The 26,711-nt window shown below is 38.1% G+C and overlaps 1 protein-coding gene across 1 annotated transcript in view; it reads left to right on the top strand.

Moving 5' to 3' along the window:
* CDYL (chromodomain Y like) overlaps nucleotides 1-26,469 on the top strand; it is a 104,564-nt gene extending 78,095 nt beyond the window's left edge. The window contains exons 3-7 of the mRNA XM_085220268.1: nucleotides 15,113-15,369; nucleotides 16,056-16,228; nucleotides 19,034-19,244; nucleotides 23,609-23,752; nucleotides 24,636-26,469. Coding sequence (XP_085076394.1) covers nucleotides 15,113-15,369; nucleotides 16,056-16,228; nucleotides 19,034-19,244; nucleotides 23,609-23,752; nucleotides 24,636-24,794 — 944 coding nt within the window. The 3' untranslated portion in view covers nucleotides 24,795-26,469. The remainder of the gene's footprint in view (nucleotides 1-15,112; nucleotides 15,370-16,055; nucleotides 16,229-19,033; nucleotides 19,245-23,608; nucleotides 23,753-24,635) is intronic.
* The last annotated feature ends 242 nt before the right edge of the window (nucleotides 26,470-26,711 follow it).

Here is a 26,711-nt window from a genome sequence, read left to right as displayed (position 1 = left end):
ATTAGAAGACTTAAAAAAAACATTCCTGATATGAATTTCTTTTTAATGTTCTAAATTGCATCTTGCATGGCAATTGTTCTCTCATTATTTCAATGTTGTCACTTTTCTGTGCAGATAGATCAGTGGTTTACTGAACTTATTTTGTAACTTTGGGGCTCAATTCCATAACTAAATGGCTTGTGTGAGGAAATACCTACTCTTTTCTACAATGATATCTACCAGGCAGTATATTTTTATTAAATTGGAGGGAAATGTGTTGCTGTTCTCACTAGATTTCCTTCTCAAATTATTCTCTGTTGTCCCATCCTCTTTTTCCACAATCCCCCTTCCTCTGTCTGGACAGCAGCATCGCTTGCTGTATGATGAGGCAGCTGAAGGAACTGATGAAGTTGAAATCCAACCCAACACACCCCAGAGAAATGTTTCACTTGTTCCTCTTGTTAAGTTAATCTGAAGCCTTTGTGGGTTCTTCTTGGCATATCTTCATTTGTTTCTGTCAGTTTATTATTCATTTTTTGCTACTTAGTCATAAGTTGTTATTTCTCCCCGGGTAATGAGCACACAGTAGGAAAACATCAACACTTTCTCCTGGATATTCTGCTGTAATTGAACTATATTTAACATTCTTCATCGGTTTGGGTTGGGATTCCATTTGTCTTAAGGAAAGGCGAGGGAAACTGGAATTGATTTTACCTTTGGAAGCCTTTGTGGAATTGTTCAGCAAATGTATTGAGGGTAAGGTATCTGGGAGCCTTCATGCCCTGTTTGTGGACTGGACACAAAGACCCATGACAAATGATTATTTCTAGTTTGGTGGGCTCTGTGCAGGGTAGAAACAGAGCTGTGAAGGAAAACAAGTTTTTTTGGTTCTTTGTTTTTGCATAAACTAGATTGATATTTAGGTACCAGTGAGTAATTCAGGATCGTAGGGGAAGAGCAATTTTCATGGGTTACAATGAGACTCATAGGAGATCCTGAACTTGGTAGCAAAACTGCACATTAGTCTGTCAGCAAGAAAATCCAGCCCACAGACATCTGTTGCCCACAGATGTGCAACAGACCTCTTTCCTCTTGTAGTAGGAGTGAACTTTGGCAGTGCATTCAGAGCATTGGTCATCTGATCTGAGCCAGTGTATGATCATGCTGCTTGTCGCTCTTAGTCTCTTACCTGGTTTAAAAGAAAGCAAGGGGGAAAAAAAGGAAGAAAAACCCCACTACATACATTCTCTTTGAAATTTCAGTAAGTCTATAATTTTGTTTAAGAATTAATGAAAAAGTAAAACAGTCCCACTACAGCATTTTTGTTAATTATAATGATTTGAGAGAACACCTTCAGGATAAATTCCTTTGAGATCTCAATAGCATTTTAACTGACCTGTTGGGGAAAATATCTGTAATATATTCTGTTATTTAGCTATATTTGAGGATTCTACTGCAGTGACTAAAAATATTGATATATTCATAAATCACCAATACGGTGATATGTAGATAACAGAATAGAAAGCTATATACAACATCTTTGTTCAGAGTTAATCACTGACCTTTTGGCAAATTATTACTGATATGGCAACATATGCTGAGATCAAATGAAGATGTGGTTTTGTATAACTCTGTATAACAAGTTCTCAGTGACAGAAACTGTTAAGTCTTATCATACAGTAACCCCAAAATCTTAGTTCTTGCTAGGTAGAAAACCAGAAATGAATACTAACTTCCACCTTTTGGCATCAATTGAAACTTGATGCATGTTTAGTAATGGTATGAAACTGCAAAATATTGGTAAAATATGTGGCTGGCAATGAGGGAACTGTTGGAAGGAAATAAAATTTCTCTGCAGTATCCAGTGTGGTTCTCATGAGCATTGCTTGGGATCCCCAGTAGCTTTTAATCAGAAGGGAATTTCTAAAACTTTACTCAGTGAAAACAGTCTTCTAAACAGAAATATACTGCAGAGATTTGAAGCTTTTTGTTTTGGGTTGAGTTTTGGGTTTTGTTGGTTTGGTTTATTATTTTTTTGTTGTTGTAACTGAGATTATATTAATACAAATTTTATTACTCAAAATACCTTCCAAATTTGCCAGTCTTTAAGCAAACAGGTTTTAGAAGTATTTCACTTGCTATGGTACATCTCCCACTTAAAGCTGTCACACTTGTATGTTTTTCTTTTTTCTTTTTTCTTTTTCTTCCTTTTTTTTTTTTCTTTTTTTTTTTTAATTTTTGCAGTAAGCTGTCTCACCATGTTCAAGCCTTTTAGTTTGTAACCTGTTGTATGTACAGTACAGTCATTGTAAGTCCTTTCTGTTTTCTTACGGCATGCTGGTTTCCCCACTAATATTTTAATTGACTTCGTAACTCACAATACATCTCACTTTCTTATTTTTGGTCTAATTCTCCTTTTATCATTTAAAAATAATTTGTGTTTAGCATCTGTAACTATGAGAACTTTAGAGTTTTACTTTGCATTTCTAATACCGTTCTTTATCTGTTTTAGCATCTCCCTGTATTCTTCCCAGTGTTCTTTACTTCCTATTTTCTTGTAAGTATAGCATATTCTATTTTTACCCTCAGTTCCTATTGACCTGTTTAACCATGTGAAGTTAATTGAAGCTTCATCTCACTCCTGAAGAAAATAACACAATTGCTATATAAGTTCAGTTCAATTTCTACATCCTCTCCTTATGAGTGATGTGTCTCAATGTTTGTCTAAAAAAGTATTTAACTCAATATTTTTTTACATAACACATTTATCTAAAATTGCACAGCTTTCATCTTGGTAGAAGTTAAGTTTCAATTCTATTTGACAATACCATCGTGTTTCTATTTTATTTATTTTGTTCTCTGTAGAGGTTGGCATCTGCTTTGAACAGGTGTGTCCCTGTCAGATTTCAGGAAACAACCACTTGTGTAATTGCTCTGTCACTTCATCTCATCTATGATATATTCTAAATGATTTCCAAATTAAAAAGTTTACTGACTGTGAAGCTAGTTATGTACAAGTCCCAGCATTTTTTGTGTACACGATCTCTGGTTTTCTTAATAGCAATTCTTCTGCCTTTTCTGTAGTGATCACCTCCTATATTTTTGGCTTCTCTGTATGTTCTTAATGGGTTGTTTCCTAAGGCAAGATTCAGCATTTTAGGCTTCTGCTATATATAAAGATGTTCAGTGCTCTTCGCCCATGTACCATCTCTGAGTAAATTTAAGTCTGAGTACAATGATAATATACAGGAGTCAACTTGTAGATTTTTTTTAACCATATCACACCAGTATGACTCCTATGTAAAGATGTGCTCCTAACTCTGTTTGCAAATAGTCAAGTAAACCTTGCTTTCCTTTTGCCTACTACACAAGCTACAAAAAACTCTCTGAGGCTGCTGCATACTTCAGTTGTAAGGATCTGATATGACAGAGTTTGATCTTGTTTTTGCTTCCTTTCCTCTTAGCACAGTGGATAATAGTTGCCGTGCCCTGCTGTCTGAGATGGATCTTAACTGGTTTGTCCTTTTTTTTTTTTTTTGCCTTAAACCACATTGTTAGTTTTTCTGTGCCACATTTATACCTTCCTAATTTCCTGAGTGTTTCTTCAACGTCTCAACCTCCTAATATTAGTCTTAGTTATCTTTTAGTTGATATCATTTTGTAATGGTGCTGCTGAAATGGTATGTTAAACACCGTAGCGTTATATTCCATTGCTTCCTTAGCTGTCTGTTCTATCTAGCATTTGTATCAATATTTTTACCGATACTACTTTTTTGGATGTATATAATTTCTGGAAAGGGGAAAAAAACAGTAATTTATTAAAGAAGATTTTTACTGTAGCTTTTAGGGATTGGGACCATCTGTAACTGTAGTAATCCTGGCTTCTATACAGACATGCTCTTTAGCTTGAGGGAAACAACTTGAGCAGCTCTGCACTACATTCATGAAAGCCTCAGCAATGAAAGACAAGCTGATTTCTTTCCTCAGCAGCATGAAGAGAATACACCCAAACTCTGCCCATTTACATTTGATGTATCTTGCTGTATAGGGGCAGCTCACTGTCTTCCATTCTTCCTAGCTTCTGGCTGAGATTAGAGCACTGCCCTTTCTGTTTGCTGCTTTCAGCTTTAGTTATTGTCCTGTGGTTTATCCTGGGCATGTTTTTTGGTTTCCTTATTCACCACTATACTCTCAATTTCTAAATGTGATGAAAATATGTTCTTATGATGGGTCTTTTTCCAAAACACACAGCTGTGTTCAAGATATTGGCTACCTCTACAAATCCCCAAACCTGGAGATTCACACCATTATTTCTGGGGTCAAGTTGCAGGCTGAATGATACAAATACTTCCTGTTTTCTACCACAAGGGCTGCTCCAAAAGTAATGCCTCCTATGTTATTATGTTATGTTGGCCCGCAGCATAACATCAGAGGCAGATGTTGGTGGTATGGCAGTAGAAGTTGAACCTTCCTACCAGTATTCCATTACGTTTTGTTGCTGTGTGACAGATGGCAGCAGAGGGGCAGTCTGACAAAATGGTGTCTGATATGGAAGTGCGTATGAACCAAAGGTGTATCAGTGAATGCCTCCACGCAGAGAAAAATGATACCCACTGGCATTCATTGGTGTTTGCTGGATGTTTTTGGAGACCATCAGTGGTAACAGTGATGGTGGATCACCTCCACTAGTGCAGATTTTTAGGAGCATGGCATGCAGGCTCTTGCTCATCACTGGCAAAAATGCACAGCTAATGCTGGTGACTGTTGAAAAATAGTGTTCTGCAGCTGAGAATTTGCTCGATCATATAGTGTTCCTGTGCCCTTTGTATCTGTAGTAGTTTCCTTGGAAAGAAGTATGAGGCATTACTTTTGGAGCACCCTATGTAGTTGCCTACCTCCTTGAGAGGGAGGATATTGCCCAAGTTTTCCTCATGTGATCCATACATGAGATACACGCCTTATGCTCTCAGGAGTCTACCACTGTTGACTTTATGGCTTCCTCTTCCTTTTTGTTTGCTTTTGGTTTCAGGTTTAAGTTTGTTTTTCTTTTAGTATAGGAAGTATAAAGAATCCATGAGTTCTCCACTTCAGAAATGTCCTCACACACCCACTGATATTGCTAAAGACAAACACAAGAAATCAAATTCAGTTTGAGAGCACAGGTTGCATTTACTGTTCTCCTTTCCATCATAATTTACTTAAGCTGTTTGGGATTAATTCCTCTCAAACAACACAAAAGGACAAAACTCACAAGACAGCATGCTGTTCTGAATCATTTTTTAATTCAGTGCATTGGAATATTCAGCACCTGTTGCATGGGATGCCTTTAATCATCCTTTACTTAATGTGGGCTTATTTCCCTAAATACTGGAAAAACTTGAGGAGAGGTTGCCTTTGGAACAGCTTGTGTCTTTAGATGTGGTGTAAATAACGGTTATGTGCTTTGCCTAAAGGCAGGATCTTTAACAGATCTTCTTGGCTCAAATCCTTGATTCTTCAGTGGAGACTACTTTTCTCTGAGAACTTCTGAATAAAAAATAACCTGTTTAGCACATGTATTTCTGAATGCATGTTCATTCACAGAGTCATGGAGTATCCTGAGTTGGAAGGGGCTCACAAGGATTACTGAGCCCAGCTCTTGTCTCCACACAGGACCACCCAAAATCCAAACTGTATGTCTGAGAGCACTGCCCAAACACTCCTTGAACTCTGGCACTTGGGGCTGTGCCCACTGCCCTATGCAGCCCATTCCATGCATGCATGCATGCCCATCACCCTCTGATGCAGACCCTTTCCCTAACCCCAGCTACCCTCCCCTGACACAGCTCCATGCCGTTCCCTCGGGCCCTGTCGCTGTCACACAGAGCAGAGCTCAGCGCTGCCCTTCCACTCCTGTGAGGAGCTGCAGCCGCCATCAGGCCTCCCCTCAGCTCCTCTGCTCTGGGCTGAACAAACCCAGGGACCTCAGCTGCTCCTCATACATTTTGCCCTCCAGGCCCTTTCCCATCTTCACAGCCCTCCTTTGATGCTCTCTAATAATTATGACCTTACATCCATCAGAGCACTTGAGCTATGTTGCGCATTGCCAAGACCTCTGATCTTTTCACTTGTATTTTCTTTCCATTTTCTTCCCCAGTGTCTCTGCCCAACTCTGTTGCTTTTTGCTCTGCAGCCCTTCAAGCAGCAGAAGTACTCATGGAGCTAGCAGTCGTCTTGCTTAAGCACATGGCTCAAGACCAAACATCCAGCCCTGCAACACTTAAGATTTTTTTCCTATGATGTACCCCAAGAGTCAAATGAAGCTTCCTCCTTTATGCTTTCCCAGACAGCTATTTCGGCCAAAGTCAGTAATTTCTGATAAGGGTGTACTGCTGCAGAACAAATTGTCACCCAGCATTTTCTAGTGCAGATAACCCATAAGGTGTAAGGTCTAGCTGGCCATATTGCACAATGGCTTGCTGTTGTGTACAGGCAGGTGGCCTTTGTGCACCAAGCTAGTTCAGCCTCAGGTAAACTACTGACACTCCTTAATGAACCTGTTGGTTACTGGCCCACAGGAGGTCAAGACATCTGCTATTAATGACAGACCTCAGGCAGTGACTGGAAAGATAAACATACCTCCTTAAGGGAGATATGTAAAAACAGACATGCTTCTTCACAGCTAGGATGCTCACTCTAGGTACTCTGATTCAAAAGCTGTTATTTTTCTGTAAAGCCAAATACATATGTATCAGCATGCTAAACCTCTGACAGTCCTCTGGCCCTCTTTGCCTGGTATGTTTCTCCATCTGAAAGCCAAACATTTATGTGAATGGAGTTTTTGCAAACTGGTATTAAAAAGCTGCATTTATGTTAGAAGAATGAAATGTGAATACTTATTGACATGTTGTTTTCAAAAAGAAGACAAATGAAAATATTCAGCCAATGTAGTGTTGCTATACTTGCCTATTTAAATATCCTTAAGTTAGCAAAATGTGCTAGGAAGTTTTGATGTCCTTACAAGAATGATGTCGTGTACAGGGCATGTACATATTCATGTCTATACAGGAAACTGCCTGGGATGTCTTGGCAGAATCTATTCTAAGCTAGCCTTACATTAGGGCACTCTTATTCCACATGAAGAGAGCCTTTTTTTAGATCACTTTGGGAATTGGATTAAATTGCAGTGAAGTGTTCTTAATATAGAATGTGTTCACCTCAGGAGTTACTGTGAAATAGCTGGGTATGCTTCAAGTTTTAAACCTTAGCCTATTTTGTGGTAGCTTTCCTCTATAGATGAGCCCCGAGAGATGTCCTTACTTAACTCTCAAATTTGAGAGCATTTTGAATGAATGCTCTGGTATCATAACCTGCAGCTCTGAGAATATTGAAGGACAAGATAGCAGAAGGCTCTTCTCATAAAATGTTCCCAGTGCTAATTGGCCTCAAAAAGGAGTTGGTAACCTGGAAATGACTTTTCCTCATTTGTATTTATTCGTAAGGAGTAGAAATACAAATGACTCTTTCCTTCCCTCATCAAATACTCTGCTGCATACTACTATGACTTATGGCTGGGATTTGTTGAGTGGAGTGATACCAGAAGGACTTGGGCATTTTTTTTTCCTTTTTATTCTTTCAACCATCTTAAATAATAGCTAGAATGATGGGAATGGTCATGTGGTCTTTTCTATTTGTCAGTAGTATTCTGACTAGATTCAATGGAAGAAAAATCACTGCAGAATGAAAGAGTAATGGAAGGGGAGAAGGGAGCAATCCTAATTTGTCTAGCTGTCAAGATAAAGGAGAAAAAGAATTTACTCATCTGATGAGTGATTATTTCATCTGATATGTATGTGTATATATACATATATAAAATAAGGATGGAGATGTATTTGGACAGCGTTTTGCAGTTAAGAGGAGGGCCTTCCCCCTCCTCCCCCCACCTTGCTGTAGCACAGCAAAAATAAAGTTTACTTAATATCTTATGCACAAAAATGCATAGCTCCTTCTCAAAGATTGTAAAATTTGGTCAGACTTTAAGAGCTTTGTCGCCAGCCAGATTACATTAATAATATTATTCTTGTTTTTACAGGTGTTGCCCTAACAAACGTCAGGACTAGTGTTTTGTTGTTTACATCTTTAAGCATGTAAACTTTTTGTTATTTGTACTTAGATGACTAAAGAAACCTTTTTAACTTGAGAATGGAGAAATGCTGTTTTCTCTTCTCCTATTGACTGCCCACTTTCAGCAGAAGAATTTTAGTTGTATTTTTGGTTGAAATTAAAAAATTTCTATTCATCTGCATGCTTACTCTCTGAGGAAGAAAGACATTCAAAAGCAAAATTGCCTAGTCTATAACCTACTAAAATAAAATGCAACTAGGAACACGGTCACATTCCAAGTGATATTATTGTAAACTTGTAAATGTATTTGATGCTGTAAGTAATAAAAGAAACAGAGAAAAATATCTACAATGAACCCCAGGATACCATTTGGCCTTCTCATCCACAAGAGTACACTGTTGTCTCATAGTACACTGTAGTCTCACTATTGTCCACCAGGATGCCTAGGTCCTTCTCCACGGAGCTCCTTTCTAGCAGGCTACTCGCCGTAATAGATTTCTCTTTTTGGAATATTCTAGGCTCATCCAAAAAATTATTTGTTCTTTGAGAAACAATACTCTGTTCGTACATCAGCATGTGCATCCTCTTTGAAGTCAGTGCATTTCTCAAGGTCTCAGAATTCAAAGGGTTGAAAGGCACCTTTGGAGACATCACGTCCAACCCCCCTGCAAAGATAGATTCCCCATAGCAGGTCACACAGGAAAGTGTCCAGGTAGATATTGAATATCTCTAGAGAAGAGGAATCCACAACCTCTGGGTAGTCTGTTCCAGTGCTCTGTCATCCTCAAAGTAAAGAAGCTTTTTCTCATGTTCATATGAAACTTCCTGTGTTCCAGTTCATACGCATTGTCCCTTGTTCTGCCACTGGGCACAACTGAAAAGAGCCTGACCCCATTTACTTGACTCCCATCCTTTAGATATCTTAAATGCATTGATTAGATTCCCCACTCAGCCTTCTCTTCTCCAGGCTGAACATATCTCTCCTATGGGAGATGCTCCAGGCCCTTTCATGATCTTTGCAGCCCTCCGCTGGATTCTCTCTACAATTTTCCTGTATTTCTTGAACTGAGGAGTCCAGAACTGGATACAGTAGTCTGGATGAGGCCTCATCAGAGTAGAGGAGCAGGGGAGGTTTATCTCCCTCAACCTGCTGGCCATACTCTTTTTAATGCACTGCAAGATACCACTGACTTTCTTGGCCACAAGGTTACAGTGATGGCTCGTGGCTGACCTGTTGGCCACTAGGACACCCAGATCTTCTGCAGAGCTCCTTTCTAGCAGGTCTGCCCTGAATCTGTACTAATGCATATAGTTATTCCTCCCCAGGTATAAGACTTTGTGCTTGTCCTTGTTTCATCTCCTCAGGTTCCTCTGCCCAGCTCTCCACCCTGCCCAGATCTCAGAGAATGGTAACACAGTCCTTCGGTGTGTCAGCCACTCTTTTCAGCTTTGTATCATCAGTTGTAGATGCCTCATCCTTTGAGTCATTCGAGGCCAAGTTGGATGGGGCCCTGGGCAGCCTGATTTAGTGGTTGGCAACCTTACTCACAGCAGGGAGGTTGGAAATGGATCATCTTTAAGGTCTTTCCAGCCCAAGCCATTCTATGCTTTTTTCTTTAATAAATGACACGTGCCTTCTGAACACTTCAGAAACATAGTCTAAAACAGCTGGTGAAAGGTGTAACAAATTTCATATTCTTTTCTTCTTACAAATATTTGAAGTGACATAAAAGGAGGCTGGAACTTTTGTTTAATTCCAGAGCATAAATGCTGTAAATATGTATACGGATTTGTTTGTCTATGTGTATAGATATAGAATAGCTCTTTGCTCTTTTTGAATTTCTACAGTCCCTGCTAATACACTGCATTTTTAAAGTAATATTTGCTGTGTAATTGTGGAAGCAGAGGTGGAAAAATTACTGGAAACTGTTATATATTGTTTGCATTGCAGTATCACTGTCTGGGGTTGGTGTCTCATGGTGTGAAATGTTTGGTGTAGTGCAGCTTTTACATTTGTGGCTTGCTAGTACCTATGAATGTTTTGCCAGAAATCACTGTATGCAAAAAGGGAGCTGAGGCAAACTGCACAGGTCAGTTGACACAAAGCCTCGTGGATTGTATGCCCAGAGAATCCAAAACAGCACAAGTATGGAAAGGATTTTATTTTGGAAAATCACAGAATTGCAGAGGTTGGAAGGGTCCTCAAGAGGTCATCAAGTTCAACCCACCTCCTAAAGTACATTCTCTACAGTACAAATTTGTTATGTAGTTTAAGAGAAGAAGTGGTTGGTGTGTTACTGTATAGAAAAGGTCCTTGAAGCTCACTATGACCACAGTAGACACGACTTAAAATACTGAGCAATTGCCTGATTAAACTGAGATTAGTTGCAGTGGAGATGTGTGCTGAGTAACGAGGAGGGGACAAAACATAATTCTGTACAACACTGCCTGTAGCAAAACATAAAACTGTACCCAGATAATGATTGGTTCTGGACTAGATTTTTTTCTTCAGGGGGGTCAGTGGATTTCTTTTTAGGCAGTTTTCTAAAAACATCTACTCAGAGCTAATTATAATTTTTTTAAAAAGTCACGAATAGCTTTAGCAAAGGAGAAGAGGAGAAAAGAGTCTTGGAAATGCTATAAGTCCCCATCTTGAATATTATGTGCCATTTTGAATCCTGTTCCAAAATTTAGCAGAAGAGAAAAGCACATAGAAGAATGACATATATGGAATGTCTTCTGGAAGAAGGAAGGGCAGTTGGATTGGGACTGATCTGTTTGGAGAAAGGTTGTACTGAAAGGGATGAAGGAAATGAAAAATCACAGGGTTGTAGCAGTTGGAAGAGACCTCTGGAAATCATCTAGTTCAATTTCGTGCTAAAGCAGGTTCTTACAGCAGGTTGCACAGGAGGGTGTCCAGACAGGTCTTGAATCTCTTCAGAGAAGGAGCCTCTACACCCTCTCTGGACAGCCTGTATCAGTGCTCCATCATCCTCAAAGTAAAGAAGTTCTTTCTCATGTTCAGATGGAACTTCCTGTGTTCCCGTTTCTGCCTGCCGTCCCTTGTTCTATTGCTGTATGTCACAGAAATGGTTCCACCCCCATCTGCTTGACTCCTACACTTCAGATATTTATAAACAGTAATGAGATCCTCTCTTAGCCTTCTCCAGGCTGAATAGTCTGAAGTCTCTCAGCCTTTCCTGGGAAAGGCTCCATGCCACTCATCATCTTTGTTGCCCTCCACTGGACTCTCTCTAGGAGATCTGTCTCCCTTGAACCAGCAAGCCCAGAACTGGACACAGTACTCCACGTGTGATTTCACCAGGACAGAGAAGAGGGGAAGTTTCACCACCCTAGACTTGCTAGCTTTTTTTTTTTTTGATACTGTTGGCCACCTTGGCCAGAAGAGCACACTGCCATTTCATATCTCATGACCAACCTGTTGTTCACCAGGACACCCATGTCCTTCTCTGTAGATGGATGTTGCAAAATTTACTGGGGAAAAAAAAATATTTGGAAGACCAAAACATCGTGGTCTCAGCAGTAAGCTGGGCAGTTTCATGGTGGATGAAGATTTGAATACTTGGTTTTGAGTGCATGCTCTGGTAATGGACTTGCAAATTCTAGGAATCCATAAATTTCTTGTGGGTTGTGTTGAGAAAATACTGAAATCACATCTTCCATCTTCTTATACTCATTCCTGAGGGATTTGACGCAGCACCTTGTGGGGCTATGCATGCTAAACTAAACTTAAGAATTTGGGGGACTAGCAGTAAAGCAAATCTAATTTAGAGTGGAGCCTAGGATTTTAACTAATAGCTCTGTGTGACTTGTTTTGAACTCATTGTGTTTATCTAGGAGATTCCTGGCATCAGATATTTTGATTGTTATCCCCTTCATTCTTTGGAGAGATGGCTTTTTTGTGCTATCCTTGTCTTCTCTAGGAGGGATGAGGATGTTACCTTTGCTATTCTACCCTTTTTTCAACTCTCACATTTTGAGTCTGCCTTCCTTTTTGAAAGAGACCAGTTCCTTTCCTATCTACTGCCCATTGTTTTTATTTTTCTTCTAAGAGCAGCTGCATGAAAATGGTGACTGTTATCAGGTTTTGATTAGAAGCAGCAAAATGAGGTGTTCCTATTAATATCATTTTTGTCCATATGGTGAGGCTTTAAGCAGTAGTATTATGTCTTCACCTTTAAGATGGTTATATTAATGTTAATTAACTTAGTTGCCCAAAAAAAAAAAAAAAAAGAACTTTCCAACTGCAACTATGATCTGTTTATTTTTTAAACGTAGCTCTGCATTCACTGATGTAACCTTTACCTGTTGATGTCAATCACAAAGCTCTGCTTTACATCTCTGGGCTGTTTCTTTGCTTTTGAGGACTGAATGTCAAAGAAACTGTCCCCTACGCTTCAAGGTGTCGAACACCAGACATGCAGTGCTAGTAACAAATGCTAATTGAACTTCTGTTAACTCTGTCAGTGGAAAAAAATCTCCTTCATGTCTTGTAAACACACTTAAGACAATTGCATGGACACCGAAAGCCCATCGGCTTTAGAAACAGCACTTCAGCACAAGCTAAATATCCCTTTTTCCACTGAACAGCAGCTGTCCCTTGTTTGTGGTTTGGAACTAACTATTGACAAGTGTGGACAAAATTTACAGAAAAACCTGAAACATCTCTTGCCCATTCAAAAAGCATGAAAAGTGTGTGGTGTTTATATCTTGGTCTCTCTTGCCAAATTTTCTGCTGCTTGAGTACATCCTTAGCAGTATAAGTTGTGAACAAAGATCTACTCAAACCTCTTATGCAAGTTTACTGACTTAAGGATTTTTGTTGGTGGGTTGTGGGTTTTTTTAATTCAGTCTTGTCCATTGCACTATCCCAGTTCTCTACCTTTTCTGTCCTTGCCATCACAAAAGGCAATAAAATCAATATATCGAGGTTTAGAAATCATGTTTGCTTTAATTCATATTTCCTATGGAAAAACAAAAGACAGTGATGCAATTTCATCCTCTTTTCCTAAAGAAACGTGGGGTAGCAGTATTGTTTCTGCACATTTTCCCAAAGAAACATGGGGTAACAGTATTGTTTCTGCACATCTCCTTTGAAGGGAATCATTTTTAAAGGAACGTAATCCATATAGTACGGTTGGAAAGGGAAAAATATCTAAAGCATCACTCATCAATTTCACATTTGGTCTGCATCAAATTTTTATTCTGCTGAAGTGAAAAAAGGGAATTTGATGAGATGTGAAAAACTTGAGAATAAGCATGAATCTTCTGTGACAACATAAAATATTTATTTTCCTTTTCATTTTATTGACATCTATTCTCTCTGAGGATGTTTACAAGCTGAACTCATCTCTGTAAACCTTTTCACTTCAAACAGTTAAAATCTTGAATTGTCTTTATCTTCTCGAGAAAAAGCTATATGGTAAGGGAATTAAAACACATTAAAACATTGCAACAAGAAAGATTCTTCTCAGAAAGAACAGTGAGGCGGTGGCATAGGCTGCTCAGGAGGGTGGTGAAGTTACCATCCCTGGAGGTATTCAAGAATCGTGTAGACATGGCACTGAGGGCATGGTGGGGATGGATTGGTGGGTGGAATAGGTGATATACCTACTAGATGGATACAATAGAAGAAAATGTTTAATGTCCCAAATATACTTTCATTAGTTTTGATATATGACTTCATATGGGTCAAATTAAGCAACATTTAAATAAAGTTGAAATGTGGAAATTTAAATTATTTAGGTGAGTCCATATAATACTGTCATTGGACCAACAATTGTTTCAAGTATTTTGTAAAATAAATAATAACAGCTTCATGTATAATCCAAACTTGAAAAATATGGCTTCTTTAGCAAGTTTATGAAGAACGAAACAAGATCCACCAGTGATGCTTAATTGCCTATTTAGATGTTTAAACTCTGCTTTTTAAAGGCAACATATTCATGATGTCCTGGACTATCAGTGAGATAAGGACTGAGGCTATCCGGTAGATTTTAATACAGACTTAGATCTCAGTTTTCAGCAAACAGCTTTCAAACCTCCTGTGTCACAGCCTGCAGCATTTTTCCAACAGCTTAACCCTCTGTTCCCTTTCACCTTGCACATTCCATCACATTAATCTGACTAATTTTACATTGAAATTTTAACATATAGATGGATATAATAAACCCAAGATGTTCTTATTTTGTCTTATGAATGCTAATTATTTGGTATTATGCATCCTAATGTGGAGTACAGAAAAACCTATCCCTTCTGTGCTATGATGAATGGCCTGTTTACTTGCATTCCTTCAAATACTGTCTATTTAAATTACTGGGAACAAGACCAAAAAGACATAATACTCTGTTTGCCAGTTTTAATAGCAAAATTGTTTAGACTTGAGAAATATCTCATTGTCTATGAATCCATTAAAATATCCATCACTGCGTGCGTCTTGTTTCTCTCCCAAAGCAATATAGCCTGTATTTCTACATTTCTATTTTCCTTTAAGGACTATTATGGTTTGTATGATCTTGTCAATCAAGGTGTTTATTTGACTTGCTGTAAGTGTCATTTTTCTTCCATTTATTAACTTCTCATGTTGTCTGAAATTGAAAGGCATCTGCTTTCTCTTTGCAATCTTGATGCTGTCAGACCTCTTAAAGATGTTGAAAAAGGAAAAAGCAGAGCATTCATATCTCTCCTGAATTTATTTACTTATTATACTTCATAAACCTACTGAAGTGCATTGGCATTAGGGACAAATAAACCTTTCCCTCCTCTCTAAGAACAAATATCATTGGTTTGCTTTGCTCTTTTTCTCACAAGTGTAAAATTCATTTGCATTATTGCACTGTGTACAGCGTATATTTCTGTAACATTTATCCAACTTCCATGAGAAGAAGTTTAATGTTTATTTTATGTTCACAATGATACGCCTAGTGTGTTTTCATACTGTAGGGATTATGAAACTGTTGAACTAATAAAATGTAATTAATAGAACGTTACTCTTTAAACTATTTTCCAGGTACATCTACCTTTATGGAAGCATTAGCAGCCAATGGTACAACCAACATACAGACTTCTGTGACAGGAGTGACAGCCAGCAAGCGGAGGTTTATTGACGACAGGAGAGATCAACCTTTTGATAAAAGACTGCGGTTCAGTGTGAGACAAACGGAGAGTGCATACCGGTACAGAGACATTGTTGTCAGGAAACAAGATGGATTCACGCACATCTTGCTATCAACAAAATCATCTGAAAATAATTCACTAAATCCAGAGGTTAGAACAATCTTGATTTGGGAGGGGGAAAAAGAGGTGGCAAGGGTGCAGAAGGAATTAGAACTCTCTGCCTTATTTGTACCTCTTATTCAGGCACAAACACACTAAATGAGATTTGGGTTTTTCTTGCAAGTTATTATACATCCTATTGACTTGTAGCTTGATTCAGTTGAGGGTGTTAACTTATGTTATCTGAACATAGATGTTTTGATGATGTTTGATGAACATAGTAGTTTTGATGTACTATATTCTCTAATAGATGTGGAAATCAGTGAAGTGCAACTCAAAACAAACTTTAGTCTGAGTCAAGGTTCTTTTCCTCTGAACTGGTTGCATGTGCCATCTGCTGTCCAAATTACAGAAATGCTGAATTAATTCTATAGTTAAAGATAACATCTAATAAATTTTTTCTTAATGATTTCATTATCTCTGATTATGTTTAGAAACACAAAGCTAACACTGGTGGGGCTTTGGGTTGTTTTGCTGTTTGTTTTTTAAACTTTCTTATATTTGAACAGCAACAAAAAAACTTTATAAATAGTAACTTTTCTAATATGATGATTGGATCCTAAGGAAAAATGAGGATCTCAAAGACTGAAATCCTTCATGACAAAGGGGAAAGAACAGCATGCTACTTTCTAATGTTATAATAAAAGTACTTTAATGAATTTTTTTTTTTTTCCCAGGTAATGAAGGAAGTCCAAAGTGCACTGAACACAGCAGCTGCAGATGACAGCAAACTCGTGCTGTTCAGTGCAGTTGGTAGCATTTTCTGCTGTGGTCTTGATTTTATTTATTTTATACGACGTTTAACAGATGATAGAAAAAAGGAAAGCACTAAGATGGCAGAAGCTATTAGGTATGTAAACATATCTTCAGTCATCTGAGCGGGTATTTTTCATTATCTAGTCTGACTTGCTTTATCTTTTCTATTTCAAAAGCCTCTAATTCAACAGTACCTCAGACATTCACCTGTTATGTGATAAGCATGCAGCACTTCTTTATAATCCCTGTCCATGTCTATCTGGGTTGTTATTTCATGCATCACTATTTATAATATTAAAATTTAACTATGGAAATTGGTATTATGATAATATTTATCCAGTTGAAGCCAATTTTAAAAGACTTCAACAGCCATACACTTTCAGGAAAGGTAACTGAACATACAGAAACACAAGATGATTGTGTTGATTGTGACTGAATGGTTAACAGTATAGTTGATACAGAGCAGTAGAATTATGGATATTTTAGGAGTGAACTAGTAGTGAATAAGTAAATACTAGTTACCCGTTGTGGTTGAACCCAGGAAGCAGATGAACGCCACACTGCCTTTTGCTCATTCCCCCACATCTCAGCGGGATGGGGAGAAAATAGGCAGAGGAAAAAGGGTAAAAATTGTGGGTTGAGATTAAAAACTATTTACTTAGACAGAAAAGGAAGAAAAAAATAACAGTAATGGTAACTTATACACACATACACAACCATAAACTAGAAGAATGTTTATGGAAAAATGTATGGATCTTGCATCCCCAAATACAGGGAAGCTCTGTTTTCTATGGCCCAAGATCTTGCAGTACCTCCTGCATACTTCCAGAATGACTATACTCCTTCAGAGACCTATGTTCTGTTGCTACCGTGCTGTATATGTCTAAACTTAAAAAAAAGGAGGGGGAGGAGGGGGAAGTGAGGGTGTGGCTTTACTCTTAAGTTTATGGAAATCTCCCCATACAGTATCTAAGACTGAATTGAAAAGACACCTGTCATTCAGATCAAAAGATTGTTTCACAAGTGCTGATTTCTATATGTTCACCTCTGAATTTAATAATCATGTACCTGCACTAAATATGAGCAACGTTATCCTTATGTATCAGACGTATTAACTATTTGAGGGAGCTGGGCTTGTTCAGCCTGGAGAAGAGAAGCTGTGAGGTGACGTCATTGCAGCCTTTCAGTACCTAAATGGAGCCTATAAACAGGAGGGGAATCAATTCTTTGAAAGGGTAAATAACAGCAGGACAAGGGGAAATGTTTTTATGTTGAAGGAGGAAAGATTTAGGTTGGGAAGTTCTTCACAGAGAGAGTGGTGATGTGCTGGAACAGGCTGCCCAGAGAGGTTATGGATGCCCTGTCCCTGGAGGTGTTCAAGACCAGATTGGATGGGGCCCTGGGCAGCCTGGTCTAGTATTAAATGTGGAGGTTGGTGGCCCTGCCTGCAGCAGGGAGGTTGGAGATTCATGATCCTTGAGATCCTTTCCAACCCTGGCCATTCTGTGATTAACTAAGAAATATCAGTATCTTACTTGTGAGTTTGGAGTCTTTCTCCCTGTCCCCCAACTTTTATGCATGCATACTTTTATTGGAACTGGGATGATTGTCTTTTTGTGTCGATAATATGAGAATACACAATTGTAACTTAGTATCAACCCATCATCTAAGAGAGAGCGGCTGTGTGAGGCACAAGATTTTAACACAAACACTTCCATATCAGGGTCATTAAATGCACATTTGTTCTATAACCGTGCTTTGTTGAACTGGGAGAAATATCAGACTTCCACAGGATCACAGAGTGGCTGAGGTTGGAAGGGGACCTCAGGGTTCATCTGGTCACCTCAGCAGAGTGCCCAGGACCACGTCTAGACAGGGCTTTGAAGTTTGTGCCCATTGCCTCTTGTTTTGTTACTGAGAACCACTGGAAAGAGCCTAGCTCTGTCTTCCTTGCAGCCTCCCTTCAGCTGTCTGTATACACTGATAAGATCATTCCCACCTTGAGCCTTCTATTCTCCAGGCTGAACAGTCCCAACCTTTCCTCATAGAAGATATGCTCCAGTCTGTTAATCAGCTTTGTGGCCCATTGCTGAACACTGTCCGATAACACCCTGTCTCCCCTGTACTTAGGAGCCCAGAACTGGACACAGTATTTTAGATGTGTTTTTCCTTATGCTGAGGGGAAGGATCACCTCACTCAACCTACTAATGACACTCCTCATAGCGCAGCACACAATATCATTAGTCTTCTTTGCCGTGAGGCAAATGTGCAACTTGGTGTCCACTGGGACTGAGTCTTTTTTTCTGCAGGGCTGCTTGCATTGGCCTCCTGAATGAATTAGTGCATGGGGCTGTTGCTTCCATGCTGGACTTTGCACTCCTTTTTGTTGAACTTCGTGAGGCTCCCGTTAGATTTTTCTCCAGTCTGTAGAGGTCTCTGGATGGCAGAACAGTATTGTAGCCAGGCTTTTTAATGGTCAATAAGCTTTCTGAGAGTGCACTAACCCACCTAGGTCACAAATGAATTTGAGTGTGACTGGACTGAGTACTTAGCCCTGGGATGTAGGGCTGGTAACTGGCCTCCAACTAGACCTCGTAACCACTGATCACCACCCTTTGGGCCCAACCATTCAGCCAGTTTTCAATCCACCTCACCATATCCATACTTCATCAGCTTCCCAGTGAGGGTTTTATGGGAGATGGTGATGAAAGACTTACTGAAGTGTAGGCAGACAACATCCGCTGCTCTCTCCTCATTGGCAAAACTAGTCACCTCCACAGTAGGTTATCAGGTTGGTTTTGAAAGTGACGTTGCTATAGAGATTAATTATTACTGAGATCTCAAGGGCTGGTATATTTTGCTTTTAATACATGAGTGCATGTTCTTGTTTTTCTTCAGGAATTTTGTGAATACTTTTATTCAGTTTAAGAAGCCTATCATTGTAGCAGTAAATGGCCCAGCCATTGGACTTGGAGCATCTATATTGCCTCTGTGTGACGTGGTTTGGGCTAATGAGAAGGCTTGGTTTCAGACACCATACACTACTTTTGGACAAAGTCCAGATGGATGTTCATCCCTTACATTCCCCCGGATAATGGGCCTGGCTTCTGTAAGTAGCTTGCAGGGCAGGGGATGACAGCTTCACAATACAGTTGTGAAACTTTATCCAGCAATTTCACAATCTTTTAAGCTTTGCTGTGCTATCTTTATTATTCTTTCTCTCTTGAAAACCTTTCATGAGAAACCAGTATTTATAGGTTCTCTGCTGTTGCAACTTAGCTTACAACTAAAGGCACCAAACAACCAGTGTGAGACCTAATCCCACATCATGGGCACCCTTAACCCTTTTGGTGGCAGAAGGGGAAGGTGTGTACCTGGATACATGCTCCCAGCTGAGGTCTTATGAATGGTCTTGCATTCAGCACAGCATCAGAAAGTGTAGTAAAGAGTACACTGGTCTGTGCTTATGTTGCAGATCCCTGTATCACCAACTATCAGCAGTCTTATGCTAATATGCAAAATAGGTAAATCAGCTTTCATGCACTCATTATTCTCAAGAAGCTTCCCTACTTTATGGATCTCTCCTGATGTTAAATGAGTGCGTTATGCAGGAAATTCTTGATCCAAGTCACCCCTGCAAATCTTTTTTTTTTCTCATCTAAATTTTAGCTTTGTATTTTGTTTGTACGGTTTTACTGGCTTGAAATAACTGATAAGGCTTTGCATTGCTGCTGAAGCTATAAGCCACATTATTTAAGTTTTTCTTTTTTCCTGTTTTCCAATCAGATAAAAGAGTTGAATGTAAAAAAGAAAATGCTACTTAAAATGTTCTTACCTACATTATTTTCATGTTGTTTACTTTTTTTATGCTGCATTCCTTGAAAACTTGGACCTACATCCCATTGCAGTCGAAACTGAATAGTAACAGTGTGAAACAAGCACTCACAGCTCTGTGGTTTTTTCTTAAATTACTGTTTATTATAAAATCCAGTTTTCCCCCATAGGCATTTATTGATTTTAAAAATACAAATTTTTAACATGTTAAAAGCATCAGGTTGAACAGATCTCATAACTAATTAATTGCGTGATGTCTGGATTTTGTGAGTAGAAGGGAAGAAAAGGTAATTGAAACAGGTTAATAGTTATGAGTATATTTAATATATTAGCATGTTACAACCTACTGATTGTTCCTTTCCCTTTTTATTTGAACATCAATCCATTCGTTCATCCATTCATACATCCATTCCATCCATCCTCGTCCTTTAGAGTGAGTCTTGTGGTTGTTACTTTTTGTTTCTTTAGAACTTTCATAAGAACACAAGCTCTTCCCTAGTGTACTCTTTCATTTGCCTTCGTGAATGCTCTCATTCTTAAATCCAAAGATCTAAATACAAAGCTTCTAGTGCTAATAATACTGTATTATTTCATAGCAAAACGCATTTTCCAAGGGAAAGTCCAAGCTGCTGCTTTCATACTATCGCTGACCCTTTGCAGTACAGCAGTGTCAATGCTGTGCAAGGCAAAGTTGGTCATTAATCATTGGGTTTTGTGAAATATATTCAGAAGCCACATTGGAAATTTCATTAAAGCAGCATGCTTCCCGGAGAAGTCAGCAGAAACAAGAGGCAACTAGCAGGAGATGACAAACATTCAGGGGAAAAAAAAGTCATACAAAAGAAGGGGGACCTCTGCTTTGAAATTTTTTTTACACATGTGTTGAAACAGATACCAAGTAAGTCCCACATATAGCTCTTGTAGGTTGGTTTCACTGCATTCTTTTTATCAGCAGCACCTAGTAAAAATATTCTAGGGCAAGATTGTTGGGTGGGTCAGTCTCAGCTGCTGAGCAGTCTGTCATGTAGAATTTTTTCCTACAATATGGTTGATGAGAAGCTCATTACTGCAGGAAATTTGAAGTACAGACATAGGATTCAAAACTGATTCTGTATTGGGAATACCAAGAAATTTAGAAGGATGCTTAAGCTCTACTTTTGAGTTCTGAAAGCAAATCTATAATACAGTTTGTGAAGTCTGTTTGGGATGCCCTGTTACTGTGTGTCTGCTGTGGAGTTCTTGCTCTGTTCTGGTTCCGGCCATAAAGCACAGGAGCTGTGTGATCAAGTTCCACATACTGGCTTTTTTTCAGTCTCCAGCATGCTAGCACTACGTCTTAAGCTTTTGTGTCATAGATGGGGGATTCATATTTCCTAGAGTCTGTAGTCTACATCAGTCAGGATCTTCAGCACTATAAGGAGCTGCCTCTTAGCAGTGCGTGGGAGAGTTGAGGTGCTCTGTGGTATCTGGGCCTGTGTGGAAGTGCCTTGATGCACTTTCTGTTGAAAGAGGGAAACTGAGACCAGCAGATGTCTCAGTGCCTTATGGCAGATCCTTAGTGAAAGGAGGAGTATGAAACTGAGTTAACGAATATGAAAATTAGTCATGAGAATGTAGTGTTAATGAAGTATTTTTATCATCTTCATTTCTATGGCTGTATTTTATTTCTTGGAAAGTAGGCAACAAGTGTGTTAAATTGCAGAGCAAATACAAGACATGGTCAGATGAATAAAACTTGTTTGGCAGTGGGTCTCCAGCATACAATATGGATAAATCTAAAGATTCCCCTTTGAAATCTGTCAGCTGAGATCACTGTTGAGTGCTCATTTCATGTGAGGTTTTCTGCTCATGCTGTGATACAGCTTGCAGAAATAAGATAATTGCACCACTAGCACTTGTTGTCTTCACATTCAGGAGAACAGTGTCTTTTAAAATAATAATGATAATGTTTCCTAGCATTCATTTTTTACCTCATCACTTAAGATCTATGTGAAGAATATGTAAGTGACTAGCTGACTTAAAGTGTTAAATTTCCTAACTCCCAGTAGATTGTCTTCACATTTTGATCAAAATCAGTGCTAAGTATCTTTCAAAATTGAATTTAAATTTCTAAATATTTTTTCCTCCATTTCCTATTTTTTCAGTCAAAGTTGTGTCTATCACTGATTTTTGGCTAGCATTACAAGTCAGTATTGTTTGTGTATGATCCAGAAAATTAGAAAAATATAATTACGATGATAAATCTTGTGTAGTTAAGTTTGCTGGAACCTGTCACAGAAGGTATTACTAAGTGGGATATATAAATTATATGTCAAAGATCCTAGGAAGCATTCCTTTCCACAAGCCAACTGAGCTGGGGGTCAGCAACCGAACAGCCTCATGTTCCAAGTGATAACTTTGTCATATTTTCAGTGTAATTAGTCATTAAAGAGCATTAAGGCTGATTTTTCAAAGTTGACAATTACTCTGAGCTTTTAATCTTCACTGGCTGTTTCCATGCAGATATCAAGGCAAATACAAAGTTTAATTGTCTGTAGGAGAAACATGTAGGGTTATGTTTAACAGGGAAGCTATTAAACAGTCAAGAGAGTCAACTGGAAATCAACAAATTTTACAGAGATTGTTGTATAAAATGTATTGTTCTTCTGTACCTTTATTAATGTTTTTTTCAACGCATAAGGTCTTCCTAAGATTTTGGGTTCTGATTGCTTTTGGTTGTGTTTTTTATTCTTGTGGTGTTTTTTTCTTTGTTTTTTTGGGGGGTTTTTGTTGTTGTTGTTGTTGTTTTGTTTTTTAATTCCTTCCAAAAAGATTCCTCTATCAGCTTTGAAAAGAATAAATCAGTTCAATATTAATTTTCTATGACTTCGAACAGAAAACAGCTAATATCCCATTCACTCACTTCAGTGGGTTTTGGAAATTGAACTCCAAAAGATGAGCCATCTATTTCAAATGTTGCATCATAAATGAAATGCTATAGTGCTGAAGTCATTTGAGAAGGGCTCAAAATAAACCATACATATATATATATATATATATATATATATATATATATATATATATTTAGGTTTCAGTATGTTCAGTATTAAAAAAAAAAAAATTAACAGCAGACCATTTAACTATGCTTTTCTTGCAAGATGAGCAGTTCACAGGAGGTCTACCACCAGAAGTGAGTTATCTTTATAATTTACAGATAAATGTAGACTTTAAAAAAATAAGAATAATTTTAAAAAATATTTTTAAGAAAGACTTAGTTACTGCAAGCATTGTTATCATAGAAAGCAAGGTGATGAGTTCATTACAGACCTGTCAAGCATTGTAACCTATTACAATATGTACCATATGCTGCAGTACTCCAAGAAAGCTGAAGCTTACGTATGCTCATGAATAGAAAATGACAAAAGCCACCTACACATTTCACACTTAATCATAGACCTCTATTTCTACAACTACTGAAGCTGTATAGTCAACACCACTGACCAGCTCATCTGCAGACAACTCTATCTTTAAAAGCTGGAAGAGCCATAGTCAAATTCTTTCAAATAGCGTAGGCATTTTCTCTTTTCTTTTGAGCATTTTTCCTTTAATGAGTTCTGTCTCATTACATTTCATACCAGAAGTAACTTTTTATCCCTTCAGGCCAATGAAATGTTGTTCAGTGGAAGGAAGTTGACTGCGCAGGAAGCTTGTGCCAAAGGACTGGTCTCTCAAGTGTTTTGGCCAGGAACATTCACACAAGAAGTAATGGTTCGAATTAAGGAACTGGTGACATGTAATTCAGTTGTAAGTGTCCTTAATTTAACTATGAACAACTTACTGTAAGGAAATAAATAAAAATTAGTGTATAGTATATTGTTAGACTACATCATTACACCCTCCCTCTCAAAAAAAAAAAAAAAAAAAAGATCACACTCAAGTATACTAATAACTATTAATGTGCTTTTTTTTTTTTAATTTTTTTGTTGTTATTCTGGATTTAAAGAGTTCATATATATATATATTTTAAATCATATGCTGTAATACACTGCGGTTAAGAACACTGCACTCTTTAAGTTAAAAACAAAGTATATTCTTAAGTACGAACGATACAGTAAGTAAGTCCAACTTAACAATGTAAACAGTTGTCCTAGTCATATTTTGAGTTGTAATTTAAATTATCAAGGAAATTGATAACTTAATAATTCTGTAGCAAAAATGCAGTCTTTGGCAACAGGCTGAGCTTTCAGTTTTTACTGGTAATGCTTGTGGCACTCATGTCTGTATGTGTTTCAGCAGTTCTGCATGATGGCTGCAACCACCACAATCTGATGCTTCCTTAGGGAAAGAAATACAGTACAAAGCAATTGTTTCATGCATTAGATATCGTGGATTTTGAAACAGAATAAGTGAAAAAGCCAATCTTTGATTCTTTTTTTCCAATCTTTTTAAAATGTTGTTTAAATTAGAATTTCTGCCTGGATTTTAGAGCAGTTTTGGATAACAGTAATACCATTAACCTTCACCAAAATGAAGTTAGTTTTCTCACGTTATCACTGTACTACATGTGCATGATTTTACATGATTAGTTTGAAAAGCTCAAATTTATGAATAACGTCAGGATCTGTTTGTATAAAACTAAATGCACAAGTTGCTCAAAACTGAACAAACTCTTCTTTTTCTGGTGTAGGTACTTGAAGAATCCAAAGCTCTAGTACGTAATATTATGAAGGTGGACTTGGAACAAGCAAATGAAAAGGAGTGTGAAGTTTTGAAGAAAATCTGGGGCTCAGCACAGGGGATGGACTCCATGTTAAAATATCTGCAAAGAAAAATCGATGAGTTCTGATGAGGTGCCCATTGACACTGGAATTGTACTTCTTGGACATCAGGGCAAAACAAAATATGCCTGTTTTAAAACCTATATAAACTCACCCCTGGCTCAGCTTGGGAACAGTAGTAAATCCCTCCTCCCCATCCCTCCCCCCCCAGTTTTATTGTCAAGGGGTATGAAAGTACTGTATCACTTAAATTTGAACAAAACTCCTTTCTCCCTGATTGTTTTGTGTGTGTGTGTGTGTGTGTGTGCGTGTGCGTGCGTGTGTGTATATATGCACATGCATAAAGTATGTGTGTGCACATACACGTAGCTTCTATATATACAAAATGTAATGCGTGACAGCGTGTACATAGACACATGCACACAGAAGGTAAACAGTGACAGAGTGCACTACCCACCATCTCCTTAAAGGCTCTAGTTTTGGTCATCATTGGCTAGTACTGTATCAGACAGAGAATGGATTAAAAAGCAAATGGTGTTGCATTATTTTCTGCGTGGCAGGGAAGTCTGGAATAATGCTTTTCTTTTATCATTAGAATACAGAGTTGAAACGGGTATTAGCCAGCCCTTACTTTCACTGCCCAACGAGTCAGCTAAGATGTAAGGCACTGTCTCAGAAGAAGGTTGACATACCTCAGTGGAACATCCTAACATTTTTCAGATGAACTCCTTAAAGCTTAAATCAAAAATATCACCCAAAAGAGAGCGTGCTCAGGATTAATGCTAAGGAAACACTCTGCCCTTTTCAGGGGAGAAGTATAGAGGGGTGGGAGGAAGAGGGCAGGAATGCATTCAATTCTTACCCAGATAACGTGAAGAAACCACTGTCTCATGGGGAAGGGCAACGAGGAGAAGCAGGGGGAACGTGGAGGGGAAAGGAAAAAAAGACAAAAAAAGCTTGTTTTGCAGTATTAGTGAATCACTGAATATCTATGTATGAATATCCTAAGTTATAAGTTAGTTTTAGTGGGTTTTCAAATAGCCTTTTTTTTTTTTTCTTAATAACTACATAAGTGCTTCTGTTGCTGGGTGAGAATACTACTTTATATACAGTTGTTTGGTTTTTATTTCCTATTTGCTGGTTTAATTGATGTATTACACCAAAAATGCATTTTATGTTCATAAATTTTAGGTTCACTTAGAATATATTATTTAATAAGTTAAAATTCTTTTGGCACACTATTAAGTAAAAAAAACTTTTAAAAAAACTACCTTATATTAGATGTTTAATGTTCTTTGTCTACGCTTTTTTATTATTTTAAATATACACTATATACAGTATGGTGTAAAAGAGTGCCCTGTGTAAATAGACCTATTTTGCATTCCTTTCAGGAGTGGTTATTGATTCCTGACTGCAGATATCTATTATTATTTGGGTATCTGTGCTTGCAATCTTATTGAATGTATTATGAAGAATGGAATAGAAATCAAACCTTATTTTTGTACAGTTTTGAAGTTTTTACTTGGAACTGACCCACCTCCCCTTCCCAGTGGAGAGCTGTACAGTGTGTAAATCTGCCTTTACCTTGGATTGGTACAGTATTTTTGCATCTGTGGGACCTACTTTTTTGTTCTAGTAGTTTGAACTATATATAAACTGTACAATCTGTAAAGTTTTTATAGAATAAATATTCAGCTGTGAAAACTGGTTAAATAAAACTAATATTTCTTAACACATTTTAAACATGGTTCTCATACAGTTGTCTTTTTCAAGGGCAGTTCTGATTTTAGAGGAAGTATTGCTTAAAAACTTGAAAATTAGTGACCTCATTATTCATGTTTTACTCTGTCAAATGTATATAAGCTCTGCTCGTTTCCTTCAATGAAAACCTGGTTGAGGTAAACCGTACCAACATTTTCTCTGAGAAGAGGTTGATAACACCTCAGGACAGCCCTTTTCTGGCACCCTGGAAGAAGCATTTGGGC

This window comes from Meleagris gallopavo, chromosome 3 (assembly GCF_905368555.1).
Source record: "Meleagris gallopavo chromosome 3, MGAL_WU_HG_1.1, whole genome shotgun sequence".
NCBI classification, from domain to species: domain Eukaryota; kingdom Metazoa; phylum Chordata; class Aves; order Galliformes; family Phasianidae; genus Meleagris; species Meleagris gallopavo.
Note: the sequence above shows the minus strand (reverse complement) of the source record. Positions and strands in the feature narration are given on the sequence as shown.